Genomic DNA, 19,973 nt, shown 5'->3' on the forward strand with positions numbered 1-19,973 from the left:
GATTCAGTAACAAACATACACACAAACTCATACTCATGAACTTTCGTATTTAGGTATAATAGCGGTTTAAGCTAATTTCGATCATCGGCCTTACGGTGCTTTTCCACCAGAGAAGTGTTATGTAGCCATGCTACGAAGATATAATAGCAAACTTGTGAAACTATTTGACTGTTTCCACTGATACTGAGGTATGTAGGCAAGCTTAGCTTAGCTTTCCACCAGGGCTAAGTTATATGTACTAATGAATATGATTGGTGGAAGCCAAACGCATCCACAGCAACGTAACATAAACATAGCACATCTCTGGTGGAAAAACACTCTTTACAGCACAAGGCCCGAGTAACTAACATTCGACAAATTCGGCACTGCTGGGCCGGCTCAACCGGAGTGATTCCACGGCCGAGCAAGAAAATGTCGTGAAACAACGTTTCGTTGTATGAGTGAGGTTACCGAAGCGCTAATTACCCTCCATCGCAATCATACCAATCCCCGGTTCCTCAACCCTAAAATTTCATACCCCTAAAAAGTCAGCAACACACTAACTTGTAAAGCCTTTATTGTTTCGGGTGTCCATTAGCGACGGCGATTGCTTATCATCAGATAATTCGTCTGCTCGTTTACCGGCTTATACCATAAAACTCAAGACAAAACCGCAGACAACAACTAGTGAACGAATAAAGATGAACTTGTGAGCGACAGCCCTGTGAAACTAGGTGTCATTAATGACAGGCTAGCCGTCGGCGCGCGCACGTCACTCCGCCGGCGTCCGTCCAAGGAGGAATGTCATGTTTTTAGAGATGAAGTTGTTGAGTTACAGTACAAATTGCGTGTTTGTAATTGTTTTTTTATAAGTGTTTTTTTTTTTTTTGAGGGGAGAAAATCATCCAATGACTTCTCTCAGGAGTGTCAGACTCTTACTGACTAAAAACCTCCCCGTTCTACTCGTGCTTTTCGAACCGGAGCCCCGGTAAACCTGCTAGGTAGTCCGTAGCTCCGGATCAGACATCAGCCCTACTGGGCCCCATCTGTGGTGGTGTGATGGCTCTTTGAGGCTCTTGATACGCGAAACGCGACGCGCCGCACACACGGGTTTTTATATAAGTGTGGGAGAGCCATACTTCGATACGAATGGGCCGGCTCGACTGGAGTGATACCACGGTCTTACAGAAAACCGACGTGAAACAACGCTTGCGTTGTGAGTGAGGTTACCGGAGGCAATTGGTACCCCAATTCCCAATCTTCCCAATCTCCGATGCCCCAACAACCCTTAAATTAAAACCGGCAACGCACTTGTTACGCCTCTGGTGTTTCAAGGGTCCATGGGCGGCGGCGATTGCTTACCATCAGGTGATACGTTTGCTCGTTTACCATAAGAAAAAAGATTTTGTATGTGTGTATTAGGATTAATGTGTTCATCTTTACTAAGTGTATGGGGAAACATCTTATGACTTAATTTAAACCACATGTTATCATCTTGGCTAACGATGGTCAATCATTAATATTTTGTTTGAAAATTTATACATGTTTGTTTTCGGTTTTCGTTGAAATATTGAGTTGTATTATGCTTCTGTGAACGAGTACTACTTGTAGTTTCATTTAAATCATATGAGTGATCTTCGTACTGAGAGTGACTCTCCCTCTCGCCTCACCCAAGGCGAAAAAGTCATTGGCTGATTTTCCCTTAAAAAAAGGGAGACATGAGTCTACCATGAACCTTGCTGTGCAAGTAGGTCTTCGCTAAGCAAGCCTTTTTTTATTGGGACAAGCCCGCCGTAACCACCCATACCGCTGCAACTCCTGTGCACCAGGATCTACAGTAGATACAACCATGCAAACACCGGAACACTGAAGTCCAACGTCCCAGGGACATGAATGACTGTATTGGATTCGGCAACGCAAATAAATCAGAAGATATTATTAGAGGAGAAGAATTTTTTTTAGTCAGTATCAGTCTGGTACTCCCTTGCATGCATCAAAAGCGTCTTAACCTCCGTGTCACCACGACTTAAGAGAATTCTCTTCACAAGAGGACTGACAGACGGGCATACATTTTCTTTTCTTTATATTGTAATATTTGCTTTGACATTCAAAAGTGCCTTCCCGGTCTATTTGAAATAAATAATTTTAACTTTGACTTTGACTTTGAATACCCGATGGTAATGAACCCTGACCTCTTATGAAGCAGTCAATGTTTATCCCTTTATATTTTCTAATAATTGATTTAATTTAGAATAAATGATTCACAATGAATCATATTCCTAATACTAAATATCGCTTTGTCATTATTTCAAAACCCGGAAAACACCAGGTATTTCCCGTTAGGTATTTCAGGAATACCGAAGTTATCGTGACTTTTGTTCCCCGAGGGGGTAGGCAGAGGTCCTCAAGTATAATTTAACACACACTTTTCACCAATTAATTTTTAAGTTATCGGCTTACTCACGTAACTGTTTGACGAGGAACTCGACTAGTTTCAAGCCATGCTAGAGGCTCATATGGTAAGCAGCATTTCGCGACACACGACGCGGCGATTATCAACAACATAATAATTTATTAGTATGTCTCACGAAAGTTAAAAAAAATACACTTTTTACCAGTTATGTTATAAGTCCCATATACCTAATATGGAGTGAACCTATACTGTACTCAGCGACATTTAATGGTTACTTAACCCAGTCCTTAGCGTCCTTATCTGAAGTTGCTGCGGATACGTTTGGCTTCCACCAATCATATTTATTCATTGCTGCACATAGCTTAGCACTGGTAGAAACGGACTCAGCTAAGTTGTATTTTTTATATGGAAAGATACGTACAATGGATGGCTTCCCTACTGTCAATACATCGCTTACTCGAGCTGCGCATCTCCCTCGCACAGCTATTTTCCGTGTAGAGGAGAGATAATAATTCAATTACTAGCCCATCCATCTACTAAAGCCCTTACTAACTAAACTAGGTGTGTGTTTGTAAACGCACCCACGACTCAGGAGAAAATCCTAATGTGGAGCAAAGTTTAAAAAAAAGGTTTTTTGGACTGAAGCCGAAGCTTCAGTCGGACACTAAATCAGATTTACTTTATTCATGAATATCAAGAGAAACTTCGTTTACTAAACGTCGTAAAGATGGATTCTACATATTAAAAAAGATAGGGTGTCTAGTAATATACATAACTAACTAAAATCTAATTATATTACAAACTACCTACTTCAATCTAACTAGTACACCTACCGCCATCTAGGAACGTAGAGTAAAAACTTCAGAACGACTGCTAGCGACATCTACATTTTAATTCTTGAAACTTTATAACAGTGCCATCTATGTTGTTTAGGCTCACCCCCTATTACATGGGACTTATAACACAAATGGTGAAAAGTTGTACATTGTACAGTGGCATTACGTGCCGTAACGTGCACCTCTGCCTACCGCTTCGGGTATAAAAGGCGTGACGATAAACATAGTTAGACCAAGGGCGAAATAAAAGCGTGTGAATAAATAAAACTCTATATTAATATAATATAATAATAATAGTGTTGATATATTATGTGCTTGCACGCCCCCGCCTCGCCGAGCGCCGCTCAAGGCTTCAGACGTTTGTAGTTCGCGAGGTGACTGTTCAGGTGCTGGGCGAGCTGGTCGGCGCGCGCGAACGACGCCTGGGAACACACAATTATATTTATTTTAGCAAATAGGTTACAATGTAACTCTTTTACACGTCAATCTCTTAAATAGCTAGACGAGGCCGGCATTTCCTATCCGACTACTCTAAAAAGAACTGTTGAGACAAACTCAGAAGTCATAGTGTCTTTTAAAGTCCAGACAAATGAAGCCAAAATGTGACGGTTTCGTTGTGTGAGTGAGGTTACCGGAGGCCCGGCCGACGCCTATGGACTCTTGAAACACCAGAGGCGTTACCAGCCTATTGGGGGATAAGAATTTAAGGGTTGTTGTTCGGGAATCGGGGGAATTGGGCCTCTAGTAACCTTACTTACACAACGCAAGCGTTGTTTCCCGTCGGTTTTCTGCTCGGCCGTGGTATCAGTCCGGTATGTATGAGTCGCTGTAAGCATTACCTTGCAGACGACGCAGCGGTAGAGTTGCTTGGTGTGGTTGTGCATGTGGCGGGTGAGCGAGTGTGCGTGCGAGAACCGCTTCCCGCACGTGGTGCAGGCGTGCGGCAGGCGCCCCGCGCCGTGCGCGCACTGCGCGTGCCGCCGCAACTGCTCGTAGCGCGGGAACGACGCGCCGCAGATACGGCAACGACCTGCCGACAAACCATATTATATTGTACTACTTCCCCCTTGCCTGTCTCCCAAGGGGGTAGGCAAAGACAATGGAGCTCCAGAGCAGGTCTATTAGAGGACCCGGTGCCCTTTACAGGTGCTAATGGTGGCCACCGGGGTGATTTTAGTGTGGTAAAAATCCCACACTCCCTTGTCTTTCTTTCCAAAAAGGTAGGCGCCTTTTGAAGGTTACCGCCTAGGAACAAAAAAAGGCAGAGACAATGAAACGCCAATTGCCACAGTTCTTTACATACTTCTTTCGCTTCATCAACAGTTATCGGTATTTTCATGCATACTCATCGGTTGAACGTACTTTTAATTTAGCCCTTCTTTAATATATCGCCAATCTGGTCGCTATATGTCCGTCTAAGCCGTCCTCATTCATATTCGCCTTGTATATTTCTTTCGTAAATCTGCTTTCATCTATCCTTTCTACATGTCCAAACCATCGTAACATTCCCTTTTCAATCATTGTCACTACATCGTCTTTCAAGCCACACTTTTCTCTAACAACACTATTTTTCACTCGATCACTCAATTTTACTCCACACATACTTCTCAAGGCTCTCATTTCCATCGCATTTATCCTACTTTCATGCTTCTTCTGCCACACCCGTATACGTAATTATACTACTTCCCGTAAAATCAAAAGTATAAACAAAGCTAAAGGTTTCTTAGTTAGCCAAGAACATTAAATACAGTACTCTCAACGGATCTTAGCAGGTCTGAACTACGTGCAGAAGGCTGCGCAATAAGTCTTTTTAGAACCAAATGGTGGCATGAGGCGAGGTGCGGGGGCGGCGATCTAGGCTAGACATTGACCATTTCTAAATACAATTGACCCTTTTCACTTATTGCGCAGCCTTCTGCACGTAGTTCAGACCTGCCAAGATCCCTTGAGAGTAATGTAAATCATCACACTTTTCTCCCACCTCTTGGTGGTTCCAATTAGGGATGTAAAGGAGTTAGTTTTATCGGAACAGAAGGCAGAGTCAGAGTTTTTGAATTTGCTACATTGGAGTCGGAATCGGTATCGGAGGAAGGATCACAAAAAGGTGGCATGAGAGAGAATCTTTATTTAAGGACAAACAAAACATTATTTCATTCATACTCGACTGTTATGAACAGGACACAGGCTGCCGTCGCCGCTATGTTATGATTAGATCTCCGATTAAAACCTTCGATTTAAAAGTGTCGCGCCGCATGTCCGTAACATTCCTAGACAACCTACAACATTACAGCTCTTCTGTGGTCAAGAAACATGGAGCTGTTTACTCAGAATTTAATACATGATTCATTTCATTATTTTATTTTGTTTATTTATATTTTTAATTTTTAAGTTTTCATTAAAATATTTAGTTGTATTATGCTACTATGGACGAGTACTACTTGTAGTTTCATTTAAGTCATATAACTGCCTCATTGGTCGAGTGGTCGCAAGTGCGACTGCCGCACAAGAGGTCTCGAGTTCAATTCCCGGGTCGGGCTAAGTATTACTGGGTTTAATAGTAGTAGCACGGAGTTTGGAATTGGGCTCACCCCCTATTACATGGGACTTACAACATAAATTGTGAAGAAAAGTGGATGTACATTGTACAGTGACATTACGTTCCGTAATGTGCACCTCTGCCAACCCCTTCTGGGATAAAAGGCGTGACGTTGCTGATCCCCATACCAATAATATATTATAAATATTAAAGTTTAATGAGGTCGTATGTTTATTGGACCCCTATCTTTGATGAGCGGGTGAAACCTTCAAAAGGCCCCTAGCTTTTTGGGGAGAAAGACTAGGGCAGAGATGGCGAACCTGTACACAATAACGTGTCATTTTAACGACCTGGGGGCCTAACGATGAAGCTTCGCAGATTGCATACTGCAATTCTATTTATTGCGAACTTTCGTGAACAAAAATGTACGAACGAAATGAAGATAAATAAATAGGTTTTCGATTTAAATTAAAAATAAAACGTTATTCCAAGTAATTCTATTAGTAAACCAATAAAACCTACGACCGCAGATTAAATGAAACTTCGCATTCGAGAACCGGAGTAGGCGCCCTGGTTATGAACCCTGACCCCTTATGAAGCAGTCAATGATTATCCCTTTATATTTTCTAATAAATGATTTAACTTAGAATTAATGATTCACAATGAATCATATTCCTAAAACTTTATTTTTTCTTTTTTTTAAAAACGTTGCCCCACACTAGGATTTTTTCCTGTGTCGTGGGTGCGTTTACAAACATACAAGTTCACATACACACAACTAAATATCACTTTGTCATTATTTCAAAACCCGGGAAACTCCAGGTATTTCCCGTTAGGTATTTCAGATCCCAAGGTTATCGCGACTTTTGTTCCCCGAAGGCAACGAATTCGCTGCGCATGCGTTGCGTATTCGTCGCGCGCCCGCTCCGCTTTGAGGACGCTCCCCGTCCGCTAGTATTTTTATTTTCTTTAAAAACCGTTGCCCCACACTAGGATTTTCTCCTGTGTCGTGGGTGCGTTGACAAACATACAATTTCACATACACATGACACCCAGACCCGAAACAACAATTTGTGGATCACACAAAGAGTTGTTCCGTGCGGGAATCGAACCCGCGACACGTTGCACGGCAGCCAGTTGCCCAGCCACCGCGCCAACCGTGCAGTCAGTATAATAAGACCCTTAATTATTTTGATTGATTAATTTGATACTTTATTTATTTTATAACTCTAATTAATTTGTTTTTTATTGCATGTGTCATTTGATATACCGTACTTATTTTCTTTTATTGGTTGCAAGTGCGGCTGCCGGACAAGGGGTCTCGGGTTCGATTCCCGGGTCGGGCAAAGAATTGCTAAGCTTTTTCGGTTTTTCGAAAATTTCTCAGTATATGGCAATAGGCTCACCCCTTATTACATAGGATTTTAACACAAACGGTGAAAGTGGTAGGTACATTGTACAGTGACATTACGTGCCGTAATATGCACCTCTGCTTACCCCGTCGAGGATAAAAGGCGTGACAATAAACATTGTTGCACCAAGGGCGAAATAAAAGCGTGTGGATAAATAAAACTCTATATTAATATAATATAATAATAATAGTGTTGATATATTATGTGCTTGCACGCCCCCGCCTCGCCGAGCGCCGCTCAAGGCTTCAGACGTTTGTAGTTCGCGAGGTGACTGTTCAGGTGCTGGGCGAGCTGGTCGGCGCGCGCGAACGACGCCTGGGAACACACAATTATATTTATTTTTTCAAACAGGTCACAAATGTGGGAAACCCATGTTTCGGCACGACCGGAGTGATACCACGGCCTCACATAAAACCGACGTGAAACAACGCTTGCGTTGTGTGAGTGAGGTTACCAGAAGCCCAATCCCCCCCCTTTCCAATCTCCCCAATCCCCAATTCCTGAACCCTTAAATTTACTTGTAACGCCTTTGGTGTTTCAAGTGTCCATGGGCAGCGGCGATTGCTTACCATCAGATCATAACACAGTTGTTACAGTAGCAAGCTTTGTTTCACATCGATTTTCTGCTCGGCCGTGGTATCACTCCGGTATCTATGAAAGATGTAAGCATACAAAGGTACATAGCGAGTTGGTTCGGAGCTGCGGACTACCTAGCGTGTTTACCGGGGCTCCGGCTCGAAAAGCAGGAGTAGGAACGGGGTGGTTTTTAGTCAGTAAGAGTCTGACACTCCCTCTCGTTTCGCCCAAGGTGGGAGAAGTCATTGGATGATATTTCCCCCTAAAAAAAAACACAGCGAGTCGTTGTAGTTACCTTGCAGACGACGCAGCGGTAGAGTTGCTTGGTGTGGTTGTGCATGTGGCGGGTGAGCGAGTGTGCGTGCGAGAACCGCTTCCCGCACGTGGTGCAGGCGTGCGGCAGGCGCCCGGCGCCGTGCGCGCACATAGCGTGCCGCCGCAGCTGCTCGTAGCGCGGGAACGACGCGCCGCAGATACGGCAACGACCTGCCGACAAACCATATATTGTACTACTTCCCCCTTGCCTGTCTCCCAAGGGGGTAGGTAAAAACAATGGATCGCCAAATTGCCACGTCAAAGTCAAAGTCAAAGCATTTATTTCAATTAATCCTAAATAAGGCACTTTTGAAACGTCAAATTGAATTGTCCGTCAGTCTGTCTGTCAGTGAAGCTAGGCGCTCGTTCCAAAGTGTTGCTTCGAATGGAGAAGAACGAGTAAGAAACTCCATCGTTACTCTTTTCAAAAAATGTTTTCACGATCCTTACACACTTCTTTCGCTTCATCAACAGTTATCGGTATTTTCATGCATACTCATCGGTTGAAGATACTTTTAATTTAGCCCTTCTTTAATATATCGCCAATCTGGTCGATATGTCCGTCTAAGCCGTCCTCATTCATATTCGCCTTGTATATTTCTTTCGTAAATCTGCTTTCATCTATCCTTTCTACATGTCCAAACCATCGTAACATTCCCTTTTCAATCATTGTCACTACATCGTCTTTCAAGCCACACTTTTCTCTAACAACACTATTTTTCACTCGGTTTTCTCCACACATACTTCTCAAGGCTCTCATTTCCATTGCATTTATCCTGCTTCCATGCTTCTTCTGCCACACCCGTATACGTTATTATACTACTTCCCGTAAAATCAAAAGTATAAACAAAGCTAAAGGTTTATTAGTTAGCCAAGAACATTAAATACAGTACTCTCAACGGATCTTAGCAGGTCTGAACTACGTGCAGAAGGCTGCGCAATAAGTCTTTTTAGAACCAAATGGTGGCATGAGGCGAGGTGCGGGGGCGGCGATCTAGGCTAGACATTGACCATTTCTAAATACAATTGACCCTTTTCACTTATTGCGCAGCCTTCTGCACGTAGTTCAGACCTGCCAAGATCCCTTGAGAGTAATGTAAATCGTCACACTTTTCTCCCACCTCTTGGTGGTTCCAATTAGGGATGTAAAGGAGTTAGTTTTATCGGAACAGAAGGCAGAGTCAGAGTTTTTGAATTTGCTACATTGGAGTCGGGATCGGAATCGGAGGAAGAATCACAAAGTAATGGCATGGGAGAGAATCTTTATTTAAGGACAAACAAAACATTATTTCATTCATACTCGACTGTTATGAACAGAACACAGGCTGCCGTCGCCGCTATGTTATGATTAGATCTCCGATTAAAACCTTCGATTTAAAAGTGTCGCGCCGCATGTCCGTAACATTCCTAGACAACCTACAACATTACAGCTCTTCTGTGGTCAAGAAACATGGAGCTGTTTACTCAGAATTTAATACATGATTCATTTCATTATTTTATTTTGTTTATTTATATTTTTAATTTTTAAGTTTTCATTAAAATATTTAGTTGTATTATGCTTCTGTGGACGAGTACTACTTGTAGTTTCATTTAAGTCATATAACTGCCTCATTGGTCGAGTGGTCGCAAGTGCGACTGCCGCACAAGAGGTCTCGAGTTCAATTCCCGGGTCGGGCTAAGTATTACTGGGTTTAATAGTAGTAGCACGGAGTTTGGAATTGGGCTCACCCCCTATTACATGGGACTTACAACATAAATTGTGAAGAAAAGTGGATGTACATTGTACAGGGACATTACGTTCCGTAATGTGCATCTCTGCCAACCCCTTCTGGGATAAAAGGCGTGACGTTGCTGATCCCCATACCAATAATATATTATAAATATTAAAGTTTAATGAGGTCGTATGTTTATTGGACCCCTATCTTTGATGAGCGGGTGAAACCTTCAAAAGGCCCCTAGCTTTTTGGGGAGAAAGACTAGGGCAGAGATGGCGAACCTGTACACAATAACGTGTCATTTTAACGACCTGGGGGCCTAACGATGAAGCTTCGCAGATTGCATACTGCAATTCTATTTATTGCGAACTTTCGTGAACAAAAATGTACGAACGAAATGAAGATAAATAAATAGGTTTTCGATTTAAATTAAAAATAAAACGTTATTCCAAGTAATTCTATTAGTAAACCAATAAAACCTACGACCGCAGATTAAATGAAACTTCGCATTCGAGAACCGGAGTAGGCGCCCTGGTTATGAACCCTGACCCCTTATGAAGCAGTCAATGATTATCCCTTTATATTTTCTAATAAATGATTTAACTTAGAATTAATGATTCACAATGAATCATATTCCTAAAACTTTATTTTTTCTTTTTTTTTAAAAACGTTGCCCCACACTAGGATTTTCTCCTGTGTCGTGGGTGCGTTTACAAACATACAAGTTCACATACACACAACTAAATATCACTTTGTCATTATTTCAAAACCCGGGAAACTCCAGGTATTTCCCGTTAGGTATTTCAGATCCCAAGGTTATCGCGACTTTTGTTCCCCGAAGGCAACGAATTCGCTGCGCATGCGTCGCGTATTCCTTGTGCGCCCGCTCCGCTTTGAGGACGCTCCCCGTCCGCTAGTATTTTTATTTTCTTTAAAAACCGTTGCCCCACACTAGGATTTTCTCCTGTGTCGTGGGTGCGTTGACAAACATACAATTTCACATACACATGACACCCAGACCCGAAACAACAATTTGTGGATCACACAAAGAGTTGTTCCGTGCGGGAATCGAACCCGCGACACGTTGCACGGCAGCCAGTTGCCCAGCCACCGCGCCAACCGTGCAGTCAGTATAATAAGACCCTTAATTATTTTGATTGATTAATTTGATACTTTATTTATTTTATAACTCTAATTAATTTGTTTTTTATTGCATGTGTCATTTGATATACCGTACTTATTTTCTTTTATTGGTTGCAAGTGCGGCTGCCGGACAAGGGGTTTCGGGTTCGTTTCCCGGGTCGGGCAAAGAATTGTTGTGCTTTTTCGGTTTTTCGAAAATTTCTCAGTATATGGCAATAGGCTCACCCCCTATTACATGGGACTTATAACACAAATGGTGAAAAGTTGTACATTACGTGCCGTAATGTGCACCTCTACTTACCGCTTCGGTAATAAAAGGCGTGACCATAAAACATTGTTAGACCAAGGGCGAAATAAAAGCGTGTGAATAAATAAAACTCTATATTAATATAATATAATAATAATAGTGTTGATATATTATGTGCTTGCACGCCCCCGCCTCGCCGAGCGCCGCTCAAGGCTTCAGACGTTTGTAGTTCGCGAGGTGACTGTTCAGGTGCTGGGCGAGCTGGTCGGCGCGCGCGAACGACGCCTGGGAACACACAATTATATTTATTTTTTCAAACAGGTCACAAATGTGGGAAACCCATGTTTCGGCACGACCGGAGTGATATCACGGCCGAGCAGAAAACCGACGTGAAACAACGCTTGCGTTGTGTGAGTGAGGTTACCAGAGGCCCAATCCCCCTTTCCAATCTTCCCAATCCCCAATTCCTGAACCCTTAAATTTACTTGTAACGCCTTTGGTGTTTCAAGTGTCCATGGGCAGCGGCGATTGCTTACCATCAGATCATAACACAGTTGTTACAGTAGCAAGCGTTGTTTCACGTCGGTTTTCTGCTCGGCCGTGGTATCACTCCGGTATCTATGAAAGATGTAAGCATACAAAGGTAGGTACATAGCGAGTTGGTTCGGAGCTGCGGACTACCTAGCGTGTTTACCGGGGCTCCGGCTCGAAAAGCAGGAGTAGGAACGGGGTGGTTTTTAGTCAGTAAGAGTCTGACACTCCCTCTCGCCTCGCCAAAAGCGGGAGAAGTCATTGGATGATATTTCCCCCTAAAAAAAACAAAGCGAGTTGTTGTAGTTACCTTGCAGACGACGCAGCGGTAGAGTTGCTTGGTGTGGTTGTGCATGTGGCGGGTGAGCGAGTGTGCGTGCGAGAACCGCTTCCCGCACGTGGTGCAGGCGTGCGGCAGGCGCCCGGCGCCGTGCGCGCACATAGCGTGCCGCCGCAGCTGCTCGTAGCGCGGGAACGACGCGCCGCAGATACGGCAACGACCTGCCGACAAACCATATATTGTACTACTTCCCCTTGCCTGTCTCCCATGGGGGTAGGCAAAGGCAATGAAACGCCAAATTGCCACGTCAAAGTCAAAGTCAAAGCATTTATTTCAATTAATCCTAAATAAGGCACTTTTGAAACGTCAAATTGAATTGTCCGTCAGTCTGTCTGTCAGTGAAGCTAGGCGCTCGTTCCAAAGTGTTGCTTCGAATGGAGAAGAACGAGTAAGAAACTCCATCGTTACTCTTTTCAAAAAATGTTTTCACGATCCTTACACACTTCTTTCGCTTCATCAACAGTTATCGGTATTTTCATGCATACTCATCGGTTGAAGATACTTTTAATTTAGCCCTTCTTTAATATATCGCCAATCTGGTCGATATGTCCGTCTAAGCCGTCCTCATTCATATTCGCCTTGTATATTTCTTTCATAAATCTGCTTTCATCTATCCTTTCTACATGTCCAAACCATCGTAACATTCCCTTTTCAATCATTGTCACTACGTCTTTCAAGTTCATCACTTTTCTCTAATAACACAATTTTTCACTCGGTTTTCTCCACACATACTTCTCAAGGCTCTCATTTCCATTGCATTTATCCTGCTTCCATGCTTCTTCTGCCACACCCGTATACGTTATTATACTACTTCCCGTAAAATCAAAAGTATAAACAAAGCTAAAGGTTTCTTAGTTAGCCAAGAACATTAAATACAGTACTCTCAACGGATCTTAGCAGGTCTGAACTACGTGCAGAAGGCTGCGCAATAAGTATTTTTTAGAACCAAATGGTGGCATGAGGCGAGGTGCGCGGGGCGGCGATCTAGGCTAGAGATTGACCATTTCTAAATACAATTGACCCTTTACACTTATTGCGCAGCCTTCTGCACGTAGTTCAGACCTGCCAAGATCCCTTGAGAGTAATGTAAATCGTCACACTTTTCTCCCACCTCTTGGTGGTTCCAATTAGGGATGTAAAGGAGTTAGTTTTATCGGAACAGAAGGCAGAGTCAGAGTTTTTGAATTTGCTACATTGGAGTCGGGATCGGAATCGGAGGAAGAATCACAAAGTAATGGCATGGGAGAGAATCTTTATTTAAGGACAAACAAAACATTATTTCATTCATACTCGACTGTTATGAACAGGACACAGGCTGCCGTCGCCGCTATGTTATGATTAGATCTCCGATTAAAACCTTCGATTTAAAAGTGTCGCGCCGCATGTCCGTAACATTCCTAGACAACCTACAACATTACAGCTCTTCTGTGGTCAAGAAACATGGAGCTGTTTACTCAGAATTTAATACATGATTCATTTCATTATTTTATTTTGTTTATTTATATTTTTAATTTTTAAGTTTTCATTAAAATATTTAGTTGTATTATGCTTCTGTGGACGAGTACTACTTGTAGTTTCATTTAAGTCATATAACTGCCTCATTGGTCGAGTGGTCGCAAGTGCGACTGCCGCACAAGAGGTCTCGAGTTCAATTCCCGGGTCGGGCTAAGTATTACTGGGTTTAATAGTAGTAGCACGGAGTTTGGAATTGGGCTCACCCCCTATTACATGGGACTTACAACATAAATTGTGAAGAAAAGTGGATGTACATTGTACAGGGACATTACGTTCCGTAATGTGCATCTCTGTCTACCCATTCTGTGATAAAAGGCGTGACGTTGCTGATCCCCATACCAATAATATATTATAAATATTAAAGTTTAATGAGGTCGTATGTTTATTGGACCCCTATCTTTGATGAGCGGGTGAAACCTTCAAAAGGCCCCTAGCTTTTTGGGGAGAAAGACTAGGGCAGAGATGGCGAACCTGTACACAATAACGTGTCATTTTAACGACCTGGGGGCCTAACGATGAAGCTTCGCAGATTGCATACTGCAATTCTATTTATTGCGAACTTTCGTGAACAAAAATGTACGAACGAAATGAAGATAAATAAATAGGTTTTCGATTTAAATTAAAAATAAAACGTTATTCCAAGTAATTCTATTAGTAAACCAATAAAACCTACGACCGCAGATTAAATGAAACTTCGCATTCGAGAACCGGAGTAGGCGCCCTGGTTATGAACCCTGACCCCTTATGAAGCAGTCAATGATTATCCCTTTATATTTTCTAATAAATGATTTAACTTAGAATTAATGATTCACAATGAATCATATTCCTAAAACTTTATTTTTTCTTTTTTTTAAAAACGTTGCCCCACACTAGGATTTTCTCCTGTGTCGTGGGTGCGTTTACAAACATACAAGTTCACATACACACAACTAAATATCACTTTGTCATTATTTCAAAACCCGGGAAACTCCAGGTATTTCCCGTTAGGTATTTCAGATCCCAAGGTTATCGCGACTTTTGTTCCCCGAAGGCAACGAATTCGCTGCGCATGCGTCGCGTATTCCTTGTGCGCCCGCTCCGCTTTGAGGACGCTCCCCGTCCGCTAGTATTTTTATTTTCTTTAAAAACCGTTGCCCCACACTAGGATTTTCTCCTGTGTCGTGGGTGCGTTGACAAACATACAATTTCACATACACATGACACCCAGACCCGAAACAACAATTTGTGGATCACACAAAGAGTTGTTCCGTGCGGGAATCGAACCCGCGACACGTTGCACGGCAGCCAGTTGCCCAGCCACCGCGCCAACCGTGCAGTCAGTATAATAAGACCCTTAATTATTTTGATTGATTAATTTGATACTTTATTTATTTTATAACTCTAATTAATTTGTTTTTTATTGCATGTGTCATTTGATATACCGTACTTATTTTCTTTTATTGGTTGCAAGTGCGGCTGCCGGACAAGGGGTCTCGGGTTCGATTCCCGGGTCGGGCAAAGAATTGTTGGGCTTTTTCGGTTTTTCAAAAATTTCTCAGTATATGGCAATAGACTCACCCCCTATTACACGGGATTTTAACACAAACGGTGAAAGTGGTAGGTACATTGTACAGTGACATTACGTGCCGTAATATGCACCTCTGCTTACCCCGTCGAGGATAAAAGGCGTGACAATAAACATTGTTGCACCAAGGGCGAAATAAAAGCGTGTGGATAAATAAAACTCTATATTAATATAATATAATAATAATAGTGTTGATATATTATGTGCTTGCACGCCCCCGCCTCGCCGAGCGCCGCTCAAGGCTTCAGACGTTTGTAGTTCGCGAGGTGACTGTTCAGGTGCTGGGCGAGCTGGTCGGCGCGCGCGAACGACGCCTGGGAACACACAATTATATTTATTTTTTCAAACAGGTCACAAATGTGGGAAACCCATGTTTCGGCACGACCGGAGTGATACCACGGCCGAGCAGAAAACCGACGTGAAACAACGCTTGCGTTGTGTGAGTGAGGTTACCAGAGGCCCAATCCCCGTTTCCAATCTTCCCAATCCCCAATTCCTGAACCCTTAAATTTACTTGTAACGCCTTTGGTGTTTCAAGTGTCCATGGGCAGCGGCGATTGCTTACCATCAGATCATAACACAGTTGTTACAGTAGCAAGCGTTGTTTCACGTCGGTTTTCTGCTCGGCCGTGGTATCACTCCGGTATCTATGAAAGATGTAAGCATACAAAGGTAGGTACATAGCGAGTTGGTTCGGAGCTGCGGACTACCTAGCGGGTTTACCGGGGCTCCGGCTCGAAAAGCAGGAGTAGGAACGGGGTGGTTTTTAGTCAGTAAGAGTCTGACACTCCCTCTCGTTTCGCCCAAGGTGAGAGAAGTCATTGGATGATATTACCCCTAAAAAAAAAACATAGAGAGTTGTTGTAGTTACCTTGCAGACGACGCAGCGGTAGAGTTGCTTGGTGTGGTTGTGCATGTGGCGGGTGAGCGAGTGTGCGTGCGAGAACCGCTTCCCGCACGTGGTGCAGGCGTGCGGCAGGCGCCCGGCGCCGTGCGCGCACATAGCGTGCCGCCGCAGCTGCTCGTAGCGCGGGAACGACGCGCCGCAAATACGGCAGCGGCCTGCCAACAAACCATATATTGTACTACTTCCCCCTTGCCTGTCTCCCAAGGGGGTAGGTAAAAACAATGGATCGCCAAATTGCCACGTCAAAGTCAAAGTCAAAGCATTTATTTCAATTAATCCTAAATAAGGCACTTTTGAAACGTCAAATTGAATTGTCCGTCAGTCTGTCTGTCAGTGAAGCTAGGCGCTCGTTCCAAAGTGTTGCTTCGAATGGAGAAGAACGAGTAAGAAACTCCATCGTTACTCTTTTCAAAAAATGTTTTTACGATTCTTACACACTTCTTTCGCTTCATCAACAGTCATCAGTTTTTTCATGCATGCTCATCGGCTAAAGATACTTTTAATTTGGCCCTTCTTTAATATATCGCCAATCTGGTCGCTATATGTCCGTCTAAGACGACCCCATTCATATTCGCCTTGTATATTTCTTTCGTAAATCTGCTTTCATCTATCCTTTCTACATGTCCAAACCATCGTAACATTCCCTTTTCAATCATTGTCACTACATCGTCTTTCAAGCCACACTTTTCTCTAACAACACTATTTTTCACTCGGTTTTCTCCACACATACTTCTCAAGGCTCTCATTTCCATTGCATTTATCCTGCTTCCATGCTTCTTCTGCCACACCCGTATACGTTATTATACTACTTCCCGTAAAATCAAAAGTATAAACAAAGCTAAAGGTTTATTAGTTAGCCAAGAACATTAAATACAGTACTCTCAACGGATCTTAGCAGGTCTGAACTACGTGCAGAAGGCTGCGCAATAAGTCTTTTTAGAACCAAATGGTGGCATGAGGCGAGGTGCGGGGGCGGCGATCTAGGCTAGACATTGACCATTTCTAAATACAATTGACCCTTTTCACTTATTGCGCAGCCTTCTGCACGTAGTTCAGACCTGCCAAGATCCCTTGAGAGTAATGTAAATCGTCACACTTTTCTCCCACCTCTTGGTGGTTCCAATTAGGGATGTAAAGGAGTTAGTTTTATCGGAACAGAAGGCAGAGTCAGAGTTTTTGAATTTGCTACATTGGAGTCGGAATCGGTATCGGAGGAAGGATCACAAAAAGGTGGCATGAGAGAGAATCTTTATTTAAGGACAAACAAAACATTATTTCATTCATATTCGATTGTTATGAACAGAACACAGGCTGCCGTCGCCGCTATGTTATGATTAGATCTCCGATTAAAACCTTCGATTTAAAAGTGTCGCGCCGCATGTCCGTAACATTCCTAGACAACCTACAACATTACAGCTCTTCTGTGGTCAAGAAACATGGAGCTGTTTACTCAGAATTTAATACATGATTCATTTCATTATTTTATTTTGTTTATTTATATTTTTAATTTTTAAGTTTTCATTAAAATATTTAGTTGTATTATGCTTCTGTGGACGAGTACTACTTGTAGTTTCATTTAAGTCATATAACTGCCTCATTGGTCGAGTGGTCGCAAGTGCGACTGCCGCACAAGAGGTCTCGAGTTCAATTCCCGGGTCGGGCTAAGTATTACTGGGTTTAATAGTAGTAGCACGGAGTTTGGAATTGGGCTCACCCCCTATTACATGGGACTTACAACATAAATTGTGAAGAAAAGTGGATGTACATTGTACAGGGACATTACGTTCCGTAATGTGCATCTCTGTCTACCCATTCTGTGATAAAAGGCGTGACGTTGCTGATCCCCATACCAATAATATATTATAAATATTAAAGTTTAATGAGGTCGTATGTTTATTGGACCCCTATCTTTGATGAGCGGGTGAAACCTTCAAAAGGCCCCTAGCTTTTTGGGGAGAAAGACTAGGGCAGAGATGGCGAACCTGTACACAATAACGTGTCATTTTAACGACCTGGGGGCCTAACGATGAAGCTTCGCAGATTGCATACTGCAATTCTATTTATTGCGAACTTTCGTGAACAAAAATGTACGAACGAAATGAAGATAAATAAATAGGTTTTCGATTTAAATTAAAAATAAAACGTTATTCCAAGTAATTCTATTAGTAAACCAATAAAACCTACGACCGCAGATTAAATGAAACTTCGCATTCGAGAACCGGAGTAGGCGCCCTGGTTATGAACCCTGACCCCTTATGAAGCAGTCAATGATTATCCCTTTATATTTTCTAATAAATGATTTAACTTAGAATTAATGATTCACAATGAATCATATTCCTAAAACTTTATTTTTTCTTTTTTTTAAAAACGTTGCCCCACACTAGGATTTTCTCCTGTGTCGTGGGTGCGTTTACAAACATACAAGTTCACATACACACAACTAAATATCACTTTGTCATTATTTCAAAACCCGGGAAACTCCAGGTATTTCCCGTTAGGTATTTCAGATCCCAAGGTTATCGCGACTTTTGTTCCCCGAAGGCAACGAATTCGCTGCGCATGCGTCGCGTATTCGTCGCGCGCCCGCTCCGCTTTGAGGACGCTCCCCGTCCGCTAGTATTTTTATTTTCTTTAAAAACCGTTGCCCCACACTAGGATTTTCTCCTGTGTCGTGGGTGCGTTGACAAACATACAATTTCACATACACATGACACCCAGACCCGAAACAACAATTTGTGGATCACACAAAGAGTTGTTCCGTGCGGGAATCGAACCCGCGACACGTTGCACGGCAGCCAGTTGCCCAGCCACCGCGCCAACCGTGCAGTCAGTATAATAAGACCCTTAATTATTTTGATTGATTAATTTGATACTTTATTTATTTTATAACTCTAATTAATTTGTTTTTTATTGCATGTGTCATTTGATATACCGTACTTATTTTCTTTTATTGGTTGCAAGTGCGGCTGCCGGACAAGGGGTCTCGGGTTCGATTCCCGGGTCGGGCAAAGAATTGCTGTGCTTTTTCGGTTTTTCGAAAATTTCTCAGTATATGGCAATAGACTCACCCCCTATTACACGGGATTTTAACACAAACGGTGAAAGTGGTAGGGACATTGTACAGTGACATTACGTGCCGTAATATGCACCTCTGCTTACCCCGTCGAGGATAAAAGGCGTGACAATAAACATTGTTGCACCAAGGGCGAAATAAAAGCGTGTGGATAAATAAAACTCTATATTAATATAATATAATAATAATAGTGTTGATATATTATGTGCTTGCACGCCCCCGCCTCGCCGAGCGCCGCTCAAGGCTTCAGACGTTTGTAGTTCGCGAGGTGACTGTTCAGGTGCTGGGCGAGCTGGTCGGCGCGCGCGAACGACGCCTGGGAACACACAATTATATTTATTTTTTCAAACAGGTCACAAATGTGGGAAACCCATGTTTCGGCACGACCGGAGTGATACCACGGCCGAGCAGAAAACCGACGTGAAACAACGCTTGCGTTGTGTGAGTGAGGTTACCAGAGGCCCAATCCCCCTTTCCAATCTTCCCAATCCCCAATTCCTGAACCCTTAAATTTACTTGTAACGCCTTTGGTGTTTCAAGTGTCCATGGGCAGCGGCGATTGCTTACCATCAGATCATAACACAGTTGTTACAGTAGCAAGCGTTGTTTCACGTCGGTTTTCTGCTCGGCCGTGGTATCACTCCGGTATCTATGAAAGATGTAAGCATACAAAGGTAGGTACATAGCGAGTTGGTTCGGAGCTGCGGACTACCTAGCGTGTTTACCGGGGCTCCGGCTTAAAAAGCAGTAGTAGGAACAGGGTGGTGTTTAGTCAGTAAGAGTCTGACACTCCCTCTCGTTTCGCCCAAGGTGGGAGAAGTCATTGGATGATATTTCCCCCTAAAAAAAAACACAGCGAGTCGTTGTAGTT

The 19,973-nt window shown here is 42.9% G+C and overlaps 2 protein-coding genes across 22 annotated transcripts in view; one reads left to right on the top strand and one right to left on the bottom strand.

Moving 5' to 3' along the window:
* LOC118281103 (protein suppressor of hairy wing-like) overlaps window positions 1–19,973 on the top strand; it is a 196,883-nt gene that overhangs the window by 49,683 nt on the left and 127,227 nt on the right. The gene's annotated exons all lie outside the window — the stretch shown is intronic.
* Window positions 3,487–19,973, bottom strand: part of LOC118281165 (serine/arginine repetitive matrix protein 2) — a 57,707-nt gene continuing 41,220 nt past the window's right edge. For 3 of the 21 annotated variants that reach the window (XM_050700485.1, XM_050700486.1, XM_050700465.1), the window contains exon 21: window positions 3,487–3,650. In XM_050700485.1, the coding sequence (XP_050556442.1) occupies window positions 3,573–3,650 (78 nt within the window). In that variant the 3' untranslated portion in view covers window positions 3,487–3,572. Of the gene's footprint in view, window positions 3,651–4,067; window positions 4,259–7,327; window positions 7,492–8,047; window positions 8,239–11,293; window positions 11,458–12,013; window positions 12,205–15,272; window positions 15,437–19,254; window positions 19,419–19,973 lie in introns of those variants that run through there. The other 18 variants (XM_050700475.1, XM_050700487.1, XM_050700468.1 and 15 more) reach the window with 10 other exon arrangements.

This window comes from Spodoptera frugiperda, chromosome 19, assembly GCF_023101765.2.
Source record: "Spodoptera frugiperda isolate SF20-4 chromosome 19, AGI-APGP_CSIRO_Sfru_2.0, whole genome shotgun sequence".
Taxonomy (NCBI): domain Eukaryota; kingdom Metazoa; phylum Arthropoda; class Insecta; order Lepidoptera; family Noctuidae; genus Spodoptera; species Spodoptera frugiperda.